Below are 24,109 nucleotides of genomic sequence, written 5' to 3' on the forward strand. Positions count from 1 at the left end.
AGTTCAGCTCTGGGTGTGGTATGCAGGGATTTACCCTTCTCACATGCCGCACGTGCCACCTGTGTTCCCGCATCTGATGCGCTCTGCTGCCCGGAATCCGCGCTTGGGGAATTTCGGGTGGCTTAAATCTCTCCTTGTCACCCGTCTGTGCTGCAGATCCCCCAAGATTTATATCTGGGGGCGGTTTGCTCACGGTCTAGACACTTGTGCTGAACTTGTGTGCCAAGCCAGTCCTGCCTGCCTGCGTTCAAGAAGTGTCTTTCTGTATTGTATTAAGAGCTTATCCATATGCTCCGAGCTCGGAGCGCAGGAAGTCTGCTGGCAGCAGGCCTGCTATTCCATCTTCTGAGCTCAGACTCTCTGTGGATAGCCAGGAAGAAAAATAAATAAATAAATAAATAATAAAACCCCAACAGCATAAAGCGTGACAAGTTGTTGACTGCCTGATTTCTAGATAAGTTTTGCGAGAGGATTTGAATAAATATTAATGTTACGCGTGAGAAGTGAGCGGTTGTGGCGTGAACTGCAGGATGTGATTAAGGGTGAGATTGAGCAGGTTGGGTTTGGGGGAGAACAGTCTCCACTTGAGCCTCTAGCACTGTGCTTTAGGAGCAGAAATAATGGCTGTTAGTGGGAACTGAGCAGAATGCCTTGAAAAACTCTATATATGTTTCATTTTGATGGTAAATGTCCTTTGCCCTTTAAAATCTATCATCAGAAAGAGCATGTGATTTTTGCAATTAATTTAGATCAAGTACTATTTTTGATATGTTGTCCTATTTTAGAACTTGATAGGTGCAGTACATAATGTGTTTTATAAGGATTCTCACTTTTTTTTTTTACCTCCCAGTCATCTTTATCAGAGAAAACACTCATTTTGGTTCCACATCTGTGGCTGAATGTGGAGACTGTTGAGTTCTCCATAGGAAGCAAACCCCAAATCTCCTTGAAATTGGGGCTGACAAAGCCATGGCTGTAACAAAGCACTTGTTTCCTGACTGTCAAGGCTGGTTTTGTTTGTGGGATTTCCCAAATCTGGGCTGAACTTCCAAATGGTTTCAGTTTTCTGAGACTTCTTGTTCTGTGCCACCACCATAACGTGGAAAACTGAGCTGAAATTTGCTCCCTTGTCTCCATTTTTTTGCTTTCTTACTAATGTAGCTGGTTTGCAACAGTTTATTTGGGTGCTTTCTTATATAAAAAAGTGCTTATAAACGTTAAAGCTATAACTTACCAATAATTAAGCCTTGACTAAAGTAATCAAAAATAACATCCCCCATTTCATAAACAACAACAGTAGAGAAGAAATTCTGGAGCTTTTTCTAACTCAGTGCAGAGTGTGGCTCTGTGACTTCAGTGTGTAATAGATGTGACTAAACCAAGCTTGGAAGAGTTTAAAAAACAAGCCCACAGTAACACATATAATATTATGTATAAAATAATCTTGGACACAACTTGGGGGTGCTTGGGCAGAAATAGCTCTTTGTTTGATGTAGTTCTGTGTACATGAAGGCAAATGGCATCGTTTTCAAATGTTCTGGAGGGCCTGTGTAGGAAGAAAAGTTCAGTGGCAGCCTGGAATTATTTTGGATAATTCAAAGGAACTACATAATTGTTATGTAGGAGGCTTTTTTTGTATTTTTAAGATGCTCTGTAACACCTCATTAAATATAACTAAAAAAGAGTCCCAGCAGAAAGCATTGTGTGTCCTTGCTCCCTCTTGGAAAAGCCTGAGTTTCCAGTCCCGCTGTCGAGTTGTTGTGTCTGAAGTGCTTGAATAATGGGAGTTGATCTGATTTTATTTTGTTTTATTTTTTGATACAACACAAATAGGAAATGATTATCGAAAGTACAAATACTCCATAAAATTGAATTTTACTATCTTCTTCCAAACAAGAAACCACTTAAAATATTAATCACTTGGCTTACATGTTTGCTGTGCCTAATTTGATGGAAAGATGCAATATTTACAGCTGGCTGCTTTTTAGATAAAGGAAAGCCGTCTCCGGGTTTCGTGTTCCGTTATTTGCATCCCCCTGCGAATTCCAGGTTTTCCTTTGGGAAATAGGTTTTATCTGTGTGCAGCCTGCTAGCAGGGTTTGGCTACATAACATAACATGTGGAGATCCTATGGGCAAAAAAATAAAAGTGAAACAGCGTGGAAATGTTGTAAGAAAGCTCAAGAGAGAACCTGATGTTTGTTTTGTTTTTTTTTTTTTTTCTTTTTTGAAGTGTGTTTTGTTTCCCCTCCGAAGGTTGTGTTTACCGGTGTAGATATCATCAGATGGGGAGCTTTTGCATATTACTCATTAGAGGGAACATCAGGTTGGTTTTTCCTTCCTTTATTTGTGCTCTTCCTCTTCCTCCTCCCTCCCCCTTCTCATCCTGCTGTTGTTTTATCTCCGCAGCGTTGTTGGGATGGAGGAGCCAGGGCCAGGGATTGATCTCTGGTCCCTCGGGTGCTGCTGGTGCAGCAGAGCCTTGGGTGGGACCTGCTGCACGAACACCACTGGTTTGGTCTGAAAGATCTTCTGAAATCAAACCTTTCACGTGAAGCCTCCCAGCTCTCCCCGCTTGGGGGGTTTTTCAGCCTTCTGCTCATTAGCAGTGGGAGGGATTTCAGTAAATGATCGCACACACCGACACTCCTCCCCGCTCTTCTCTTCCATCCACTCGCAGAGCTTCCTGGAACCTTTTAAATCATTAAAACCAGGCAAAGCAGCCGTGGAAAAGTGTTTCTGCCTGGTCTCCAGCTAATTAAATAGATGTGACAATTAAGTAAGTGTATGGGAAGTGATTTTTCTTCCAGAGGGAGCGCCAGTCCGTGCTGGTGGGCAGGACTGGGAGACCCCCCCCGAGTGGTGGGTTTGGTATTTGTAGCATCGCCCTCAAAACATCTTTGGGCTGAGCAAATCTGTGCTGCTTGTCCTTCATCCTGGGAGCTCTCCCAGAAAAATGCCTGGTTGGCATCCCCATTCCAAAGGGGTCTGTTTTCAGGGAGCTCTGACTTCTTCTCTGTGTCTTTTAGGAAGGTGAAAAATCTTTTTTTTTGGGATGGCAATCTCCCCCTTTTTCCAGCATCCCTGGATCCCTCGTGAAATGCTGTCTGTCATGATGACCCTGCACATGTGTGAGAGGGGTCAACACACTGCCAGGGTATGAGAGTAATGTTGTTTTCTTCTCCCTTGCTGTGAGTTGCAGGTCTGTAAATACCAAGGTTTGTATTTCTCAGAAGCGTCTCGCGCGTCCTGAGGGTGAAGGAAGATGAGAAAATAAATTATTGCAGGAGAACTCAATTAGCGCAAGATGAAATTGAGAGGGAGAGCAGCAACAAGATGTTTCTGAATTTGTAAATGTGCTTCCTGAATAGATAATTGCCATGTAAATAAGTATGCAGATAGGCTGGTGGGAAGAGTGACTGAAAAGTGGGGAGCTTAATAATAATGTGTTTTGAAAAGCTCGTGTGATAAAGGCTCCCAGTCTCCTCCTGGAGAGGTTAGGGAGAACAAAAGCTTATCTGAGGATTAAGACTGACTTGGTTGAGTGATTTAAAAGTCAAACAGGATTTTGACACACTTATACCTGTGCTACAGATGCCAGTCAACATGTTGTGAATAGGACAGATCACTGCACTTGGGGTGACTTGTCCAATGATGGATGAACGTGCAGCTGCTTTTTCTCCTTGAATGCATCCATATTGCCCTTTCCACGGCAGCTTGGATTTAAAATAATGATTTTAATGTTGCAAAGAAATGTGAGGATGAGAATTTGAAACATTATTTAGGATGCTTTTCCCCCAGAATTTGTGTTGGCATTATGGATGTGGGGCAGTGGGTGAAGGGAGGGGTGTTATTTTGCTGCTGGGGCTGAGCTGTAGGGAAAGTAAGTTGTGTGTTTGATGAAATTTGCAGTTGTGTGTTTGATTCAGATGAAAATTGCCTGATATTACAGATGCATTTCTTTTATCTGCAGGGCAGGGGCTTGAGACTGAACTGGAATGCCAATCAGCATTATTTTTCTAGGCATCCTGGGAGTAAAGATTCTGTAGGTCACCCTTTGCTCTAAGCAGCGTCTTCTCCGTGGATTTTTAGTGGATTTTCACATCTGTAATTATTAGCTCAATATTTAGAAGCTGCTAAATCTTCCTGCCTTTTTTTCCTCCCCAAGTTCTGAATTTACCATATTGTTTATGTGCATCTGTGTTAAGATCTTTGGGGCTCTGTGTCTAGTTGATTGCAAACTTTAATAGAGAATTTTACATTCCCCTTTTTCGAGCAATTGGATGTACTCAACTGTTTAAAAATGTTCTCTGTGTGTATGTATTTATAGCCATAATTTATATTCCACTGGAATATAAATGTAAAATGGAGCAAGGGCACATTTGGAGAGGACTGAGTAGCATTTCTTAGCTGGCACTGTGGAATGCAGTGAATTACTCTTCAGTATTAGACATTAATCTGTCTAATTGCTGCCTGAGTTTTCTACAGATGTTTCAGAGCAAGCTAATAAAATGTGCCCTGACACAAATGTTTTTATACAAACAAGTATAATTGAGAGTTAGAGAGAAAGGGTGTTGCTAATAATATTGAAATTCATTCCTTATCTTCCTCTGTTTTAATTACTTCAGGGGTGCAGTTATTTTAATTTTGCTTACATAAATTAAGCTAAGTGTTCAACTTTACTGCCAGTGTGGAGTGAGTGCTTAAAGCACGTGGAGTTTGGAGCAAAAACAGCTCGTGAAGGACTTTTTTTTTCTGACCCTGCTGACAGATCTGATTTATTAATTGTTGCAATGGAGTCATATAATATGAAGTCTGTAGCAGTAATAACTTTCTGGGAGGATCTCAAGTTAGGGATCTAATTCTGTGCTGTCAAATGACCTGGACTTAACACTGAGCCTGTATTATATTTTTGCATATTGATGCATTATTCAAATCCATGTAGGGAAAGTAATAATTCTGGGTACAGTTTATAGTGGTATCCTGTGAACCAGGTCTGCACAAATCTGACAGGAGCAGAAGTTCAGAAGTTTGTTTTTCTGTAAGTTTTGGTGCTGTGGGCAGAGCTGTTGTGTGAAAGAATCACTTCTTTTAGAAGAACGCATATTTTTATGTGTGATACTCTTTTAAAGTTGATATTCCCCATTAAAAATGTGCTTGGGGTAGGATTCCTGTGCTGAAGTGATGACAAACTGCAGCTGCAGACGGATGGGGATGGTTTTCCTGCAGATCCCGGTGCCGGATCACAGCTCCCTGGTGCGTGAAGGGAAAGTGGCAACGTGGAGTTGCACCTTTAAAAGCAGAAAGTGTGAGGAATTTGTTGCATTCTGGCAGCAACGCTCCGAACTTGAGCAGGCTGGTGGAGTCTGGAGAGAAAAAAGCTACTCTCAAATGAAAGAAACTGTAGTTTAAGTTCATCATTCTACAGCTGAAACGCCGCTCTTCGTGGTGTTTCTCTGTCATTTGAACAGGACCACGCTGGTGGTGTTTGACATCATTAAGTGGGTTTGCACTGGTTTTAATTCGGTGTGGCCATAATTTAAAAATCAAATGCCTGCTACCAGTTCTGAATTTTTAATATTGTTTTTTGCTCAGCCAGTAAGTTACACATTGGGATAGATTGACTGCTCAGTTACGACTTTAAATTCTAGTTTGTAAACTTTTAAAAAAATGATTAGTTACCTGGTTTGTTGCTCAGTATCTATTTATACTGTGCATTTTTCTTTGCTGAGGATTGCTGTGGTGGAGCGATATTAAGGAATATCCCCTGACCTGTGCTTTAGCAATATTTTAGACTGTGGAAATGTTTCATCTTTCCCCTTTAAATATGGAGCGAGCTTCAGAAAACCTCTTTATTCTGTGGAACAATCCTTGCTTTCCTTGAGTAGCACAGGGGCTACAGTGAACCCTCACTATTTGTGCCAGTGTATATTATTAGTGTGTTAAAACTAATTATTGTACATAAAGTCACTCATGAGCAGAGTAACCTCTTAACAGGAGGGACCTCAGCTTGACACCGAAGGAATAATTTTAGGTTCAGTGTTGACTCAGTTGGGACTTTCTTATTTTTCTTTTTCTTTTCTTTTTTTATTTATTTTTTTTTTTTTCCCTGCTCATTGTTGCTGTGTGAACCTCTCCTGAGGGGGGCTGTGAGAGCAGTGGAGGAAATGAACTTCCTATACCCGGAAAACCAAAGGCAAACACACGCTATCAGCTCTGCAGAGTGAGCTCACTGGGAGAGGGAAGGGTTTTTTTTCTTTCTGCAACCTTCATTTGTTACGATCTGTAACTGCCTGGACTCTTTAGAGGAGAGAAGTGATTTCTTAGCTGGCAGTTTTCCTGTGCTTTCCTTTATTATTGTAATGGTTTCACCTTAAAGGAATTTTTGAGATCTGTATCAGTTGCTATGAAGGGACATTGTAGTGGCTCAGTGGTTTGGTTAATATAAAATGACTTGACTTACAAATAAACTAAAGCAAGACATTTTCCTGGGAGACACTTTTATGCCTTTTCTGTTGTTTGGTGGAACTTTCGACGCTTAATTGACTCAGGAAAAATTCTGCATTTGTGTTTTAAGTGAAATGTGGTGGGAGAGAGTTACCTTTGTGTTGGATTTCTTTGAAGAACATCAGATTGCTCACAACCCATCAGTGCCAACGAGAATCTCGTTTCCAGTTGCCTCTGGCAGTGCCCAGGGCAGTGTGTTGGTTGTCCCTCGAGGGTTGCTTTGTGATGTTCCCACTTCAGGTGGTGTTTGAGGCACCACCAAGGCTCCACACTGTGTAAGTGAGGAGCATCTTGCTTGTTTTAGGGGTAAAGGAGAGAAGATACTGCTTTTACCAGGGGAGAATAATGTTGCTGAGGATCAGTGTGAGTATCTGAGTGTCTCCTGATGGAGGTTTTTAACGTAATCAATTTTTTTTTAAATTTTTGAATGAAAACCTACATTATTGTAAGAATAACAGGGGCTGAAATATCAGTTATAACACTTCACTGCTTTAACTTGATTTGAAAATGGAAGTTGGTTGAGTTCTGCAGCGTAGTCGTGATCAGCCATTAGGACAGCGGGCTCTGTGGACAGGATTTTGGGTGGAGAGCAGGTGTTTTGGCTCCTTATGGTCAAGTTCTGAAAGAAATGTGTTTGGATTCATCAGTTTCTTCTGGGGGAAGTGGAAAATGATCCCAGCAGATGGAAACTCTTCAGTCTGGCTCGTGGGTTTAGGAAGATGGAGTCACGTTGTGGTACCTCCATATCCGTGTGTTGCTTCACCCTTTGTGCTGCTTAGATGGATAAATCCAGGAAAAGTGGGCTTTGTAGAGGGAATTCCTGCTTTCTGGACCACGTGAGGTTCTGGAGGGGCCAGCAAATCCTGGAGGAGAGGATCCAGTTGACATAATCCACTTGGATTTTCAACGGTTTCATCCAAAGTTTTTCACCCAAGACATTTTAGAAAACTTGAGTGGGCACAGCATGAGAGAGTCTTGTCATGGAGAGTAATGGGCTAAGATGGAAACGAGGAGAGAAATAAATGCTCAGCTGTCATTGCAGAGGGATGTCACCTGGAGAATTTGGCACCAAGCCCTGAAGGATCCTGCTAATTAATGGGCTCAAACACGAGGAGGGCTGGAGGTGATACAGACTCAGTGCAGTAAAACCAAGGGATGGCTGAAGAGCTGCAGAAGGGCCTTAAGTCTTTAATTACTAATTAATAACAGTGAATGAAATGCAACACAGATAAATCTTAAATGCTGGAAAAACAAGTGCAAGTTCTAGAGAATTAGGGTTTTAAACTGACTGTTACTGCTCAGTAGAGGATCTTGGGATTATGAGTAGTGGAGCCATGGAAACATCAGCTCAGAGCTTGGCAGCTTTGAAATCTAAACAAAGCAAAGGAATCTCAGTGAGAAATGTTGGGGATTAATAGGAGAGAAGGGGTGAATAACTCAAAGCATCGTGGAGACTTTTGGAATGGCCACCTCCTGAAGACTGTGAGGGTTGGTTGGCTCATTTTCTAGAAGATATTTTAGAGCTGGGGAAGACTTAGAGCAGGGCAGGGATGATCAGAGATGTGGAATGACTTATGTGGAGTGGTGGAGGAGAGGGGAAAGAGATGTGTTTTAAAACCAGAGTAAACAAAGTGCAAATTTGAAGTAAAATGTAGGCACACACCGTGTGTATCTCACAGAATGATGCAATACACCCTTTAAATCACTGCTGAAAGTAAGGCTGTGCCACTTTTCTTGGGTTTTTTTAGTATCTATCTCCTGTTCTTGCCTTGGCTCCATTCCTGGGAGGTGCCCCTGAGCTGGGGAGCTGCTTCACTCGTGGGTTAAGGAGGGATTTGTTCTTTGGGTCTTGTGATCTGTAAAGGTTAACGTGTTAAATGAACACATCACACAGCTGGGCACTGGGGATTGGGAATATTGCTTTAATAGCCAGGGCCCAAAAGCCAACAACAGAGTCCTTCCTCCTTCGCCTTCCCTGTGTGTGTTTATACAACATAAAAGCTCTCTGTGGTAGCTGAGGAAATATGCCTTTTTTTGGACTTGTGTTAAGACTGTTCTGAAGTGCTTTCTGCAGTATTGTTTGCATTATTTTGCTTTAAAAGCAGTAAACTTTGGAAAATGTGATATCCATACTCGATTTAGGTTTAAGATAATCCAATCGAGCTACAACACCGTGAACATTAAACTGTTTTTCGTGTTTCAGACTCATTCTTGTTAAAAGAAAAAAAGCCTTTCTGATATGGATGGTGATAGAGGCACAGCAGTTGCTGTATTTGCTGTAACACATCTTGATGTCAGAAATGTTTTCCTGCAGAACTCGCCTGAGGAAATTTTGAGACCATTGTTTCTTAATCGACATTGTTCCAGAGCGTAATAAAGGTGAATCAGAGATTTTGGCTTTGTTAGCTGGAGCCAAGGGGTGAGACTGTGCTGCTGTTTAGGGCTAAGACCAAAGTGGGAATTAAACCAAAGGGGATTCCTCAAGCCCTGAGTTCTCCCTGCTCTGGAATAAGAATTTGGGTGGAAGTGGGGGGGTGTATGTGTATGGATATAGGATGCAGTTACTGCTGTGGAATGTGGAATTCTGCTCTACAAAGAGAATCTTTGCAGTCTTGGTAACACTTCTGTTCCTTCCAAGCCATGAGTAATGCAAGAGTAATGTTAGAGTAGTGTAAGAGTTAGTGATGCTGCCACAGGAGAAAGAAGATGTAGGTAAAGGTAAGATTTGGGTCTCCCTGCTCTCATCAGCAAATCTACCTGATGGCTTTAGAGAGGAAACAGTGTGAGTGGGTGTGGATTATTCCTTGACTGGTCCTCTCAGTTCAGGTATTCAGATACTATAGGCTTCAGAAGAAAAACAAATCAGTTTTTTCTACTGTTCCTTCTTTTTTTCCCTTGGTTGTGCACCCTCTGCAATGCCAAGAAGTGGGTAGGATTTGGGATTTGCCTAAATGAACGAGGACATGAATTGTTGTTGATTGTACATGCCAGTTGCAATGGTTTGTGTTCCAAATGGAGAGAAAAACATGCAGCCTCTCCATCTCTAGGAGGCATTTAGATTTCCTCCATATGACAGGCTATAGATAGTCGTTAAAAAAATCAGATTGTTTTTATAGTTATGCAACTTCATGAAGAAATCTCACCCTTGCCTGCTGGAGTTTTATTAAAGTTAAATGGGGGAGGGTGTGAAGGCTTTGTCTCAAAACCAAACCAGTGCTGCAGTATCAGCTCTGCTGTGTTATCTTTAATTTTGATACACATATCCCTTGTCTCTGACCATGAGTCATGGACAGAGCACTTCCTGTCCCAAAATGAAGGGTAGCAGTGTCCCCAAGCATTCTGGGACTGGAGTGACTCAGGAGAGCAGCAGAACTGCAGCATCACCAGCACCCACCTCCACTGGTGTGAAACACTGGAGGGACCGAGCAGAGGAGGAGGCAGGAGGGATGTGGGATATGGAACAAAGCAAGTTGCAGGTCAGGTTTCCCAAAATGCTGCTGTACCAGCCTGCTGAAGTGACTGAAGCACACCTGAGCCAAAGGCAATGCTCCTGAGGCCACCGTGCTTTGGTTTGCAGTTGGGAGAAGTTCAGAGGCTGCTTGGTATTCCAGCCGACTCCTTAAGCTGTGGTGATGCAGTTTGCAGGACTCACACTGCAAGTAGCTCAGCCTGGGGTTTGGGAAGTGCCCAGCTCACTTGGGTTCTCTCCCTGTGAATATTTTCTGCCTGTTACTGTTTTATCTCCTCGTGGCTCGAGTCCTTTATGGTCCCATAACAGTTTGCTTAAAGATTAGCTCGTTTCTGCAGTTAAAAGAATCTCACTGAGCTTTCAGCTCTCACTGCACAAAGCAGAAGAACCACAATTCTTCTTCTTACCAGAACTGTAACTCTTCATATCTCCACTTTTCCTGCCCAGTGCAGGATGAAACCAGATGCCCCCCCTGCTTGTTTTTGGCTAAGGAGGACAGGATGGAATGGAGCTCGTGTGTCCAACACTGGATTCTTTTGAAGCCTGTTATGTGCTGTAATTTCATTGCTCATACAATGGCTTCATTTATAACTTGTAATTTAAACACATTGTCTGAAGTAGTCAGGCCTATATTAAATATCACTTACATACATCATAAAAGATAAAAGGTGTATAAATAAGCCCTTTCCTTCAAGTACTTATTCCTCTGTGTGTTCTCTTGTTGGAAGGTTTGAAGAAGTGACTTGAAGCGGAATATCCACTTCTTCTGCCAAGTCCCAGTTTCCTTGCAAGGAATAGTTTGCCAGCTATCAAATAAATGAAAGTCAAATAAAACAAAGTCTTACTTAAATCCTCCTTCCTTTGCTGTGTTTCACTCAGAGATCTGGTCTGTAGTGTTAGCAGACTGTTAACAACACAAAAAAACACTGTTCTTTTTATTCTAAGTGTGGATTCACAGATGAAAAATCCTTTATTTCTTTCTGTCTTCCCTCTGTTTTAACTCAAAAGCCCAGGTTGGTTGTGTGTGTTAAACCTTGGTATTATTGATTTTGCTGAGTACAAGAAATGTTTGAGGAGGAACCTGTGACTGCACAATATGTTTGATTGACTTTGTATAGGGACACGTACTTCTCCCTGAGAAAGCTGTCAGCAGGATGTTACTTTTGTTTCCTTCAACTGTAGATCATTCTGTCCTCTGGCAATATAAAAACAAATGAATTCAAATAAAATATTTGAGCTACTTGTAGTATTTCTGTTAAAAAGACCCCTCCTTTTACCCTCTGCCTCCTTTAAAGATTCCTTTCTCCCCCCTCCCATCCTTTTCATTTTTCCAGTTTCTTCCCCCATCTGCACTTGCTTCTCTCTCCTGATAATTGTTTTCATCTTCACATGTTTCCACATGGTGTATTTACAAAGGGGAAAACAGGCTGGGAAGAAGGGCTGTGTTTGAGTACTTGTTGCAGTTTCTGAAGGAGCAGAGAAAAGGTTTTGACGTTTCTTTGAAATTGGTTTGTTCCGCAGGAGCTGGTTAAGGGGTTTTGGAGTGGGTGTTTTATATCCTCAGGGGTTATTTTATATCCTCAGGGGTCATTTTACATCCTCAGAGGCTTCTGAGCTGAAGAAGCCCAGTGGCAGCTCCTGAGGTGCCTCCTGAGGTTGGGAGCAAGTTCCCTGCCAGAGCAGCTCCTGTGCACGTGTCCTTTCAGACAAAAGCTCAGTGAGACAAACTTGTGGAAACTGAGCCCAGTTCTAGCAGGAATTAAAAGAAAAACAACACCAAAAAGCAGATCAAACCCAAAAATAGAGCGGAGGGATGAGGGAATCTTTACTCTAGTCCATTCTGGAGCCATCTCCAGCCAGACCCTGCCTGTTCCCAGCTGCTTCCCAACCTCCTTCCTTACCTGTCTGGCACAGCATCAGCAGTGGTGGTGGTGTGTGGACATAGGGATGTAAATGTGAACCCTTGGGATAAAGCTGTGAGGCAAATGACACTCCTGAACCTTAGAAAGTTCATCCTTAAATCTGTTAAAACCCCAGGATGGCTTGGGTTGGAAGGAACCTTGAAGATCATCTACTTGCAACCCCTTCCATGGGCAGGGGCACCTTCCAGTAGACCAGCTTGGGTTGCATGTGTTCCAGCAGTGTTATTCTGTTCAGTTCTTACTGAAATCCCTGGCAAAGCTTGCAGCAGCATTGGGAAGATGGGAACAGGCTTGGGATGTTCCAAAGGCCTGCTGTGTTTGATGCCCTTTCAGTGCCCGTGGTATCTGCTGGCCATGAAGTCTCCTCTTCCAGTTATTTACATCTGTGAAAAGTCAGAGCATTGCAATGAGTCTCCTAACCCTGAATTACTCTGGAAGGACAATATTTTTCTTGGTTTATTCTTCCCAGAATCCCATCATTTTCTGGTCACATGGGCATGTTTGGGAGTTCAGGGCCCAGAGCAGCTGGTTAATAAATAGCGACCGATCTGAGATAGAGCAGAGGGGGTGAACAGACAGGTTGTGTTCAGTTATTAAAACATGGGATGGAGTTCAGAGTTATTAAACATGAGATGGTAATTAAGAGGCTGAAGGAATGACAGAGGTGAGGGTTGGGGAGCACCAGGCACTGCAACAACAAAGCAGCGACAGCTCCTGCCCCCCAGATCGCTGGGGAAAAGGTGGTAAATAAATAAGTTTATAAATTTGGATAAATGTTGTTAAGATGCTGAGAAATGGGATCATCCATTAATAGCTTGGAACTATTTGTGGAGCAGAAAATACAGTGGGAACTCCTTATAATTTTCATGTGAAACCAGGAGTCTGAGTTGGTAAGAGCAGAATGGGAATGTCATCTGGATTTAACACAAAGGGCAGTTTCTTCCTTTTTTCTTTCTTTCTTTTTTTTTTTTTTTTTTAGGCACATGAGGTAAGCAAAAAACTCTTTAATTTAAAGTATGGCCAATTTTCTGATTTTTTTTTTTCTTTTCCATAATTCCATTGATGTCTGGATGCTTTCCCGTAGTTATTTAGAGTGATGATCATGAAGAAACTGTTGCCAACTTAGAATATGGTAGAGTGGATTCTTGCTTAATACTCTTGAAAATCAGCCAAGATGTATCTAATTCTGGACCAGAGTGATGTGTTGGATGGTTTTATTTGTGCAATTCTTGATTTATCAATGGTGTATGTTCCTGTGTAATGAACTGTGTAAGTACAGTCATTATGTATGGTAACATATGATTCAAATCTTACTTTTAATTAGAGAATATGAGGTTAAGAAGACAAGCTCTTTATCAAGATGGAAACATGAGACTTGTTTTCCAGATTAGTCCTCAGTCAAATTAGGTCAGTCATTTTTACATGGCTGTAAATTTAAAGAATATTGCCATTTGTCTGATCTTTGATTTGTTACACGACAGGCATCAGTAAAACACATGTTTTGCTTAAAAAATGAATTTATGTGAGATAGAACTGGAATAAGGACTATTTTTGTCAGTATGTATTTCGTTTCCAACGTATATGTATGTGCAAAGAATTGAAACTGTGATGTGATTTGATTTTAGAATACCATCCAAGCTTACTCAGTTTATCAGATGAATACCAGCTGGTGCATCTGACAGCCAAAACTAGAAAAATAACCTCATTTAAAGATGGAAATCCCTATTCATGAGACCATTTCAGAGCCTTTGCTTTCCAGCAGGACTGGTTGAGCAGCATGTTCTGATCACTGGGGTAGTTTTGGTTTTCAAAGACAGATGGTCATTGTGTTTAATGTCTGTGTATTAATGTTCTGTTGATAAAAGTATGAGTAAGTTGTTAATTTCTCTGGGAAAATATAATTAAACTGTTGAGATCAGGGGACATGTGACCTGTGCTAGGTTTGGTCCAGAGGCTTCAGTCTCAATTAGCTTTGCAGAATTGCTGGGAATTTTTACCTGTTTGCCTCAGTTATGGGGAGAAAAGGTTCCTTTGTTTACAATAAATAGAAAACTAGGGGTTTTTTTCAACCTCTTGGGAGTTTCTCAATCCTGATGTTCACTATTTTCAAATATAGGAGGGTTCAGCTTGAGAGATCTCAACAGACTTCTTAATGGGAATTCAGATGCTCTGGTTTCATTTCAGACTGTCCCTCTTTCCAGCTCTACTCAGGTTGTCTGGGTGGAAGCTTTTAAGGTGCTCAATTCTGACACCTAAAAGTGTTGAAAATACTGGGATTTTTTTTTTTTCATAAACCATTCTTACCTGTTGCAATTATTTCTGTATGAATTAGGAGCCCTACTTTCAGGCAGTCACTCAGCTGGCTTCGATTTTATGCCTTTTTGGTGCTCTCATGCCCTGGCATATTTAGAAATGGAGTTTAACTCGCAAACCATAACCTCATATATTTAAGAAAATATAGGAAAAGCTCTTTTTAAGAAATAGTGGAAGGCAAATGTGATGTTACAGGGGTGGTAAATGCGTGTCTTTTTGCTGTTTTTCACTTTGGTTGTTTTTAACACGTTCTTCTGCAGAAGAATTCAGTTGTTATTGCCTACACAGTTGTATAAGCAAGAAATTATTTGAGACCTCAGGCCTGCAGATCTTTGTGTCTGAGCTACTTAACTCCTCTTCTGAGCATGCTGAACCTTCATTCTTGTATTTCTTAAGTGTTTGCTCACTTGGTTTTGGTGACATTATTGCTAACTTGTGCTTTTTGATGGAAATTAACACTGGAAATTATGTCATGTCTGTTCATTCACAGCCCTTCGAGCATCTCTGGGCACGAGGGCTCCATTCACAAATGGTGTGAGGAGGGGAAAAGATCCCAAATGCAGAGAGTTATCAAAAAACTCTTTAAAGTGGATGATTTCTGGTACAGTGAGAAGGTAAACATGGTGTAGGAATTGTGCAGTTGAGTCGATATTTCTCTGGGCTGAGGGTTGTTCCAAAGCAAAGTCAGCAAAGGGATCTGTGGGTGAAGTGTTTTCCTGCTCTTCTCTATCACAGAAGGGCCTCCTGACATTCTCAGTGGGTTTTGTTTCTGGTTGTGCTGTCCCCTGACATAATTACCTGATTCTGTTTTTAAAAGCAATCCTCAAACTGGTTTTTTTTATTGTGGAAATCAGGAATGTTCCTGTTCCTCGGTCCCGTTTGGCATTTGCAAACCCGGATGGCGATCGGGACTCGCTGGCTGGCAATTCCTCGTCGGATTTTCGTGGGCAGAATTCCCAGTTGGCAGCAGTTGGCTCCTCCACTGATGGGCAGAGGCAGGGGGAGTCTGGAGCCCGGGGCAGTCGTGGAGTTGGCAGGACAGGGACTGTTTGTGCCCGACTCCCACCTCGTGTGGGGAGGAAACCAGCACAGCAGAGTCACTCACTGGGTTGGGAGGTAAAGGAGTTAAGATGTAAGGACTGTTCCCTTCTCCCTGCCAAGTCCAAGAGAACTTGGAAAAACAATGCTGATATGATGAAAAGGACTAATTTTATTTTTCTTAAAGATGTTTATTATGACTTGCAGCAGTACCACAGCCCAGAGGTTTTAACCCCCCCAAACTCTGCAGAAACACTGAGTGAATGTTGCTGGTGATTGAAACACACCCGTTGAGATTTATGTGTTTAATCAAGAGGGAATAATTCTAAAATTGATTCTCCCCTGCCCCCAGAACTGTTTGTATATTAGCCTGAATGTATTTGTTGTGATACAACATGTCAGGATTTATAACTTTCATACAGTTCAATAGCGGAATTTCCAAATATAATTAGAGGGTTAAAGGCATTTAAAGAATAAAAGCACTTTAATGACATTCAGCTTTTATTGACAACCCACTAATATCTGCTGCATTCACATAAAGATTTCTAATGTAATCCTGGGAGCAGATGAAAGCTCTGCTGTTGAAAAGCTCAATGCAGATTCATCAGATCCGCTCTGGGAATGCAGATGGGGAGCTCTGAGCAGAGATGATGGGGCTGCAGCTCCCCCAGCTCAGGCCAGTGCTGCTCTTTGTTTTACAGGGTATCACATTAAGAGGTGGAGTAAGGAGATAGATGGCAGCAGACTGGAAACATTTATAAGGAGTTATTTTTAGTTATTCCGGGAATGTTTTTGGTTTTCCAAAAATTGTGAGGTTGCTTGTTTTGAAAGAAAGAATTTCACTCACTCACCTGAGGTGTTTGCAAGCACCTGATTTGTGACCAGTGGGATGAGCTGTGTTTCCACCCCTGTCCCAGGGAATGGCTGTGCTGCTCTCTGGCTCTTCAGTTATTTTTCCACAAGGAGGTAATTGGCAGCCCTGAGAAGCGAGATGGGATCACTCCATGAATTTATGGAATGTCTTACAGTTTTATATACAAAATTATTCATACAAGACCAGTGGAGAAGTTTGCTGTTATGGTTGTAGGAGCGCTGTGAATCCCAAATAAAGCTGTCATTTACTTCTCAGCATCCTCTTGCAGTAGCATAAAAAAGCTCACTGAAGTGGCTGAGCAATTATTCTGCTTTGCTTTAAACTTGCAAATTTAAGGTGGCCTCAGTGTACTTGGATTTTTTGGGTGTTTGTTTGTTTGGTGACAAATGAGATGTGTCTGTATTTCCTTCTATTTGCTGGTTCTCAAAATGAGATTTCTGAAACAGTGGATTGGTGGAGGCTGTAAGACAACATCGTCAGCACAAATAAAACACAGGCTGGGAATAAAGTAGCTGCTCTGGTCTTTCTCAATAAGTTACAAGATACATTTCTCGTGGCTTTTTGTTGATGAACTTGTTCTAAGTATGTGATGACAGAGCAAAGGGCCAAGTACTGAACCCTTGATTTAGTGCTGGATCCCTCCTGGGATTTGTGTTTATGTAAGGATTGAGTTTTAAAAAAAAACAGTGGGGAGGCTGCAGGATTTTAACAGGAGAACTTGCTGGGATGAAGGGAAATACTTGGAATTAACATACTACTTGTTAAGTAGTGTATTATGTGATGTGTGTCAAAGGGAAATTTATCTGCTTTTCTTCTCCTCCTGGTTGAAAAGTGGTGAGAGGGAAGAGGCAAGTGCCTGAAATTAGTATTGATTTAACAGATTTAAGAGCAGGAGCATTCACTTTTAGAATTGTTAGGCTAAAGAGCAGGGGCTGCCTGGTGCTTACACAATAATCCTGTGGGAAATTGGTGGGTTTATTCCTGGGTTGGGATCGTTGTAGCTCAGTGCATGTGGCCGGTGTGGGGCACAGAGGGTGCTGAGAAGATGCTGCTAAATTCTCTCGTGGTTTTTTTATGTCTTTCAGGACTCGCAGTGAATGGAGGAGGACACTTTTTACTAGAGATTTAACTCATCTAAAAATATCAAGGTAGGAGAATTTTTCCTTCTTCCAGTCCCAGTTTTCTTTGCAGGAGTTATTGAGCTGTTTAAATACAATTCCAGTTGTCTTCTGTTGTTTCTTTGTTGATTTGTGATCACCTGGAATTGGAACGTGGAGCAGGAGGGGCATTGTCTTCCTATATCAGTTTTACTGATTTTTATCCTGATTGTTTCTGTATTTAGAGAAAAAGATGTAGGGGTTTTCACATATTGGTGTTTGATCATTCTCTGCCTTTCCCTACTGGAGGTGTTCAACAGTAAAAAAGATGTAATAAAACCACATGTAGGTTTTTATGTTGTTGAGTTCATTCTAACTAAAATATTGATAGTTATTTGCAAACAAAATGTATAATAGGGACACTGTATTCTGTAGAAATGTACTTCAGTATCTTAACTCTTTCAAGGCTTTTTTAATACAGAATCCAAAATATTCTATGTTCAGAGAAAGTCTCCAGTGCTTGCCAATGGATTGAACTTGACTTCTATATTGAATATTCTTGAGACTTGGGCAGGTTTGCAGAACAGGCTTAACAGCAGCTTCTTGAGTAGGTTTGTATTTAAGATGTATTTTTGATTATTTAAAAATTAAGAAAATAATTCAGATTTCCTCTGATGTATAAGTAGTGAAGTGCTATAACATTTCCCAACACTTTATACATTGCCTAGTTTTTTTGTTTTCATTTTTCTGTCACACCAGTACATCTTCAAAAGTAACTGCAGATTGAAGGGAACCTCAAACAGAATGTGCAGTTTGGAGCTGGTGTGGTTTTGACTGATGGGTTTTTGGCTGCTCAGTGTCTTTGCCAAAAGCTGAAATGCAAGAATCTCGCTGCACTTCAGTCTTGTGGTGGCTTTTTGGGGCAGAATCAGCATTGTTGGTCCTGGCAGAGCGAGGGTTGTTGATTCCAGCTGTAGGAAGTGCCTTAAAATTCCTTCCAAGGCAGTTTAATTAGACTCAAACTTGTGCAGGATTGTGCCAGGTTTTATTTCAAGCTTAAGTACCTGTTCACGTGGTTGTTGGTGGAGGCAGCTACTAATAATATTTACAACCAAATCAATGATTTTAGTTGTTGTGGGCAGCGCAGAAGGCACTAAAAGCCCTGCCTGACAATGAGGTGATGGCATTCCTGACTCCTGTGTGGTTATCATTGTTCTCCAAGGCTCCATAATTGACATTGGATATGGAGACTGGAAGTGTCCCTCAGGAATTGTCTGTGTCATTAATCCAGAATTAGAAACCGGGTTATGCAAAATGACAGAGCCCCGTTCAAAATTAAATTTCCTCAATTTCAAGGTCACCACATTTGCATGTTGAAGAGAGAACTGGTTCTGACTTTTTGACTTTCTCCTCGTGAGTGATTCTTTCTGTAGAGTTTCTGATCTTACTTTAAGTAGGTGGCAAATCCCAACACTTAAATAAAAAGTATTGCTGGATCAAATCCTTTTTCTCAGAAGAGTGAGTTCAGACTTTGAGAATTAAGGTTGCAGAGTGTATTAGTTGGTATTCTGTGGTTGGCAGGGTTATCTGCTGATTGTTGTTGAGAGTGGTGAGTTCCTCTGAACTCGGGGTGAGTCATAAACTGTCTGTCAGTGGCATCTCTCCTGGAGCAGTTGTGCTTTTGTTCTCCAGCCTTCTTACTCAAAGCATGACTGTTCCAGACAAAAGGAAAAACAATCCCCTGTTAACAGAGGATGAGGAACTCGAACCTGGACAGAGCTGAGGGATGCACCTTTCTGGTGGTGTCCTCCTGCCTCCCTGGCCGAGGTCATTTTCCCTCTGGAAGTGCTGTTTTCCAAGCACAGCACCAAAGTGAGCTGTTCCTCAGACTAAACTGTGTGGGTTTTCATAATAACAGTGCTTGTCTCCTTCCTCTCGGGCTCTGACTGTATAAAAACTACCCTGAACACGAACACCACGGACTTAAAGTGCACACAATCACCACAGACTCATCAAGAAATAGGTCTGGCCACATTCCCCTTGGGGCTGTTGTTGGGAACTCCACAAACACGGGACTGTTACCATGTCATGCTCTCAGAATTGCTTTTTAACTGGAGCATTAACAGCTGCTTTGTTTGATAAAATGAAAGTGGGGATTGAAGCGGCTTCCTCGTGAAACGTGACTTTCCAGTGGGGATGCTGTTGGGTGTTTTATGGATGTATGTTCATGTATTTCCATCAAAGGTAGCTGGAGAAGGCAAAGAAAGTGGGGGCATATCAGGAGGACAGGGGAGAGCACGAGTTCCAGTGCAGGATCTGTTGGAAAGACAGTCCAGATGCCTCCAAGTATTTGAGGAAGGCCCCGAGGGGATGGACATGTCAAGCCCCCCATCACAATTATCAGTCTTCAGGCTTCTGTGAGGGAACAAACATCAAACAATTCATTTTTGTTCACATTCACTGGTTCTAAAGCCTATTAGTTTAGAGAACTTCGTTTAATAAACTCTTAATTGCTTAAAGACCTCTAATTGGTAGGGTTTAGTCCTTCTAATTCCTTTGTTGGTTTCCTATTTCCAAATAATCCTCGAAGTTCTTGGCGTGCTTGCTAGGTCACAACAATGCTGTTTTCATTCCTGAAGTTCCTGGAAATATTTCATCTCTGAATTTTGCTCCTGTGTGTTTTAAGCACTCACGGACCCAGCTTACAAATATGTATTTCCTTTGACTTCAGTGTTGTTGTGATCAGTTATTCCCCACTCCTGTGGTGAGTCAGAGTGTTCTGGGAGGCCAAGTTTACTGGATTTGATCATTGTGGAGTTCAGGGAGCCTCTGCCAGACCCTGATGGCTCTCAGTGATGCCACGTGACAGTGCCAGTCCTCCTGTGAGCAGAGTGTGGCTTTAAATGTTCTCTAGTCCCCGTCATCAGGCTGCCTCTCAAAGCATCCTCTTGAATTTCACCACAGTTTAAAATGAGAGTTCAGGTTAAACGCTGAATAATTAATTGGAGGAGCATGAGAAGTTTCAGTCTGGCAGCAGTTACAGGCAAATGTAAACAGATTTCTGTGTCCAATATGAGTTGTATGTGGAGTAAATGCTCAAAAACCAAACTCTGTTGCGTATTTTCCTTTCATTTTTCAGTTCCTTTCATCTTGTGATAATTAGCTTTATAAATCTGTCACTTGTATTAAAAAAAAAAAAAAAGTCCTTGTTACCTCTTCCTTCCTGAAGCTTGACTGCTCTTTGAAAGCAGTTCACTAATTTATGAAAGGTTAGATTTTTCTGTTCACAAAAATGTTAATTTAGGCTTTACATGTTGTTAAATCCTGAAAACTAACGCTCAGAAAGGTTCCCTTTTTTGGCATCTTAATATAAGATACTTATTATGCACACTTATTAATTTCTGCTGTGGTGAGTTCAGCTTTCTTCATGAAGAGAGAGAATCTTGTGCTCCCAGAAACCTTTGAGATAGAATATTTTATGAGTAATGAGTTTTTCTGTTATTTTGCATAATGGTAGAGTTTCTCTCAAAGGACTTTGTTTGTTTTGGGGGGTTTTGTTTGTTTGTTTTTGAAAAACACATAAGGAATCATTCCTTTAAAAAAAATTTATTTCTTTCCATCCTTCTTTTTGGGAATTGAGGGAGGGTTTACTGAGGGAATGTGATGCCTCAGGATCTTCTGAAGTGGACAAAGGAGGTGAGAAAAGGAATGAGCAGTGAGATTCTCTATGAAAAATACGTGTTGCTAATACTTTTACTTTATCTATCAACATAATGATTTGAGAATTTTTGACTCCATAGTGCTCATAAAATTCTGTTGAGTATTATGAAGGTCCTGGAAGCAAATTGGGTCTTTAATTTGCTGCTGCCTGACCCAGACAGGGAGCTAATGGGATCCCTTGGGCTGGCACAGAGCTGTTCCTGTGCACAGGCTTGGGCTTCACTCTTCAACCACAAATTAATATCTGAAGAGGCAGCTGCCAGAACTGTTGAACCACCTCCAGTTTGGCAATATGGGCTTTTTTTTTTTCGTTGTTAGGTTGTCCTTTTCACCCACTGAGTTAAAACTCTGCAGTGCCTGTGCTCAGGCTGTGCTGGTGAAATTTGAGAGCATCATTGTAAAGCACAGGCAAGCCTGGTTGGGCTTTCTCCTGGCTAAAATTTCCAATCTGTTGCTTTTAAATTGTTCAGAGCACCAAAAATGTTTACAATGGTTTTATTTCCTACCAAAGCCTGTCCCTTGTGGGTTTTTTCACTGGGGAGGCGAGAAAGGAACTGAAATCTTTAAAGGGGAAATAAAATTCTTAAGAAATGTGCTTTTCACGTATGACTTGTTGCATTGCCTTCCTCCTTTTGTAGTTAGAAACTTGTGGAAAAAACCCAGGGTTCTAATCTGAGGATATACATTTAATAGCTCCTCTTATTAACGTGCACAAAACTTGCCAGCAGTGGCTCAGCGATATTTGTCCGACTCACTGGACATCAAACACTCTTTTGAACAAGAGCTTAGCTTTGCTAATCAGCTTTCTATAAAGAAATAATTTTATTTTTAGTGAGGTGATCAGAGAAGAGGAAAATAGCTTTCTACTGGCAAAAACAACCACCAAAAATTGCTTTGATTTTGTAATTCCGTGTCTGACAGACAATCTCTCTCTATAAAAAGAAGCCAAACCGACTTCTGTGGGCTGTAATAACGTGTGACCACCCAAAACGTGAAGTGGTTTTTGCAGCCTGTCTACAAACTCTTGTCTTAAAATTAAGAAAACAGAGCAATAGGCCTTAGTCATCCCCGAGGATTTAATGAGATGTCACAGATTTGTTGGGATTTAGTGCTCAGGGTAAGGTTGCAGTGCTCAATCTGCCTCCACCACCACCCCCCTTCTTGCCTTTGGGTTTTGTTTCCCCACCCCTCATCATATTTGTGCTCCAGAAACTGCTGTAGATGGTGTATTTCGTTGAAATTTAGATTTCTTAGAGGATGAAACAGCACATGGCAGAGTGTCTGGACATAAAGCAGAAGATTTCTCGAGCTGTTTGTTGTAAAAAGGCGTGGTAGGGATTGTACCTTTTTATTCACCTGCTGATGCTGTTTGGAGACTCACACAAGTCTTCATTAGGTTTGGTCCAGTCACAAGTGAGAGGATGAATTACCAATAAAGTGTAGTAGCTCCTGGTTGCCTGAATTGATGACAGTTATCCCGTGGCAGTGGAGATGTGAAGGATCCCCATCAGATTCCTGCAGCTTTTGCTTCTGCTGGCACAGGGAATTAACCTGGGCTGGGAGATGCACTGAGGAGCTTGTTTGGGGGTGAAAAAAGGCCTGATCCAGCTCCTCCTAATACTGTAATTCTGATTGCTGGTTAATCCTTCTAATTCCACCAACTAATATCAGCAACAGAATTTTTAATTTAGAGTGCTTATTTTTAAATGTTATTTCTGGCTTAGCGTTAGTGAACAGAGGAAGAGCTGTGACCACATTTGCTCAAAAGCCAAAAAAAAAAAAGGACGTGGTTGTGCATGAAAATGGAAACCAGCAGCTGGTTTTGGTCACCTGTTGAACCTGCTACTCTGTGATGTGAAAATCTTACTCAGGATTTAAGTGTTGTGAGAGCTGGTAAGTGGGTGGGAACTTGTGGAAGTCAGGACAGGCTGGAAGTTGCTGTCACCCCTCTGTGCTGCCTGGGGTTTGGGATGTGTGTGCTTCTGGGATGCTGGTGTCTCTCTGTGAATAAATCACATTAAAAGGACTTTCAGTGGCTTTAAATATACATAGAAAGCTCTTTGAACTGGGTATTATCGTATTAATAGACTTGTAAATATCAGATAAATGAAGAAACTCAAGATGGCATTTACTGAGCAGTCCTCCAAGAGGAACCTAATATTGTTACATGGGGAAAATGTCATTATTTATTTCTACAAGATGAATGTGTTGCCTTGTAACTGTGGAAGATCGTGTGTACAATAGAAGGAAAATTGTGGTTTATTGTATGTCCTGATCAAAGACTCTTTACAATCCTTTTGGTCTGGTTTGGAGCTGCTTTTGTTGGAGGTGTTTTGATGCTTTACCTGCTTTAATAAGTGGCTGTTCCCCAGCACAGGCTGTCACTGTGCCTGGTGATCCCAGACACTCTTTTATCTTCAGCAGCACTCAGACAACCTTTTTCTATTTTTTTTTTTTTTTCCCAAGACATACAGAGCAAGGAGAATATGGGGATAATGTTTCTGTTTGATTTTTTTGCATCAGTTACTCTGGGTTTGAGTGACTTGTCTCCTCATGGCAGTTTATTCAACTCAGTGAAGAATTTGACAGCCAACCAAGGGCTGCAGTTGAGGTTTCTGTCAGCAGGATTGATTTCCTGAGCAACAGGAAGGGCAGCAACTCCTTCTGATGGCTTTGGCTTTAACAGAGGTGGGAAATGGAGGCCAGTTTGCAAAATGCTGAGTCTTTCCCCCTTCAGGGGGATGATAACTCAGTTAAACTGTTTGACAAAATAGGCAGGTGCTGGAAACAGCCTGGATAACTGAGAACAAACTGAACCAGTGGGCTTTGTGTGGATGTTGATTTTTATTGTTAGAGGCTGTATTGGCAAAGTAATTTTTCATCACTTTAAGATTTTCCTCTTGGTTTTAACTTTTTTTTTTAACCACTTCTCCATAACCGTTTCCTGTTGTCCAAATCTGAGCTGGTTTTTAATGATTTTTTTGTCCCTCTCTTCTGCTTTTTGCAGCGTTTGGGATACACCAAGTGGCACGGGCTCTCACCATGTTTCGAAACAGTCTCAAGATGCTGCTTACAGGAGGGAAGTCGAACCGCAAAAACAGGTCCAGTGGTAAGTAACCATCACCTGCTGGTGTGTGGGACAGTGACAGATCTACAACCAGCCCCCTCTC

The 24,109-nt window shown here is 41.6% G+C and overlaps 1 protein-coding gene across 6 annotated transcripts in view; it reads left to right on the forward strand.

The window, feature by feature from the left end:
- Positions 1–24,109, forward strand: part of TANC2 (tetratricopeptide repeat, ankyrin repeat and coiled-coil containing 2) — a 202,057-nt gene that overhangs the window by 10,662 nt on the left and 167,286 nt on the right. For all 6 annotated transcript variants that reach the window (XR_007630274.1, XM_050327573.1, XM_050327574.1 and 3 more), the window contains exons 2-3: positions 17,208–17,270; positions 23,947–24,048. Coding sequence is in view for 5 of the 6 variants with exons in the window: in XM_050327573.1 (XP_050183530.1) it covers positions 23,982–24,048 (67 nt within the window). In the remaining variant the exon portion in view is untranslated. The remainder of the gene's footprint in view (positions 1–17,207; positions 17,271–23,946; positions 24,049–24,109) is intronic.

Source organism: Myiozetetes cayanensis, unplaced genomic scaffold (assembly GCF_022539395.1).
Source record: "Myiozetetes cayanensis isolate MyiCay16 unplaced genomic scaffold, myiCay2020 scf34, whole genome shotgun sequence".
In the NCBI taxonomy this organism is placed as follows: Eukaryota; Metazoa; Chordata; class Aves; order Passeriformes; family Tyrannidae; genus Myiozetetes; species Myiozetetes cayanensis.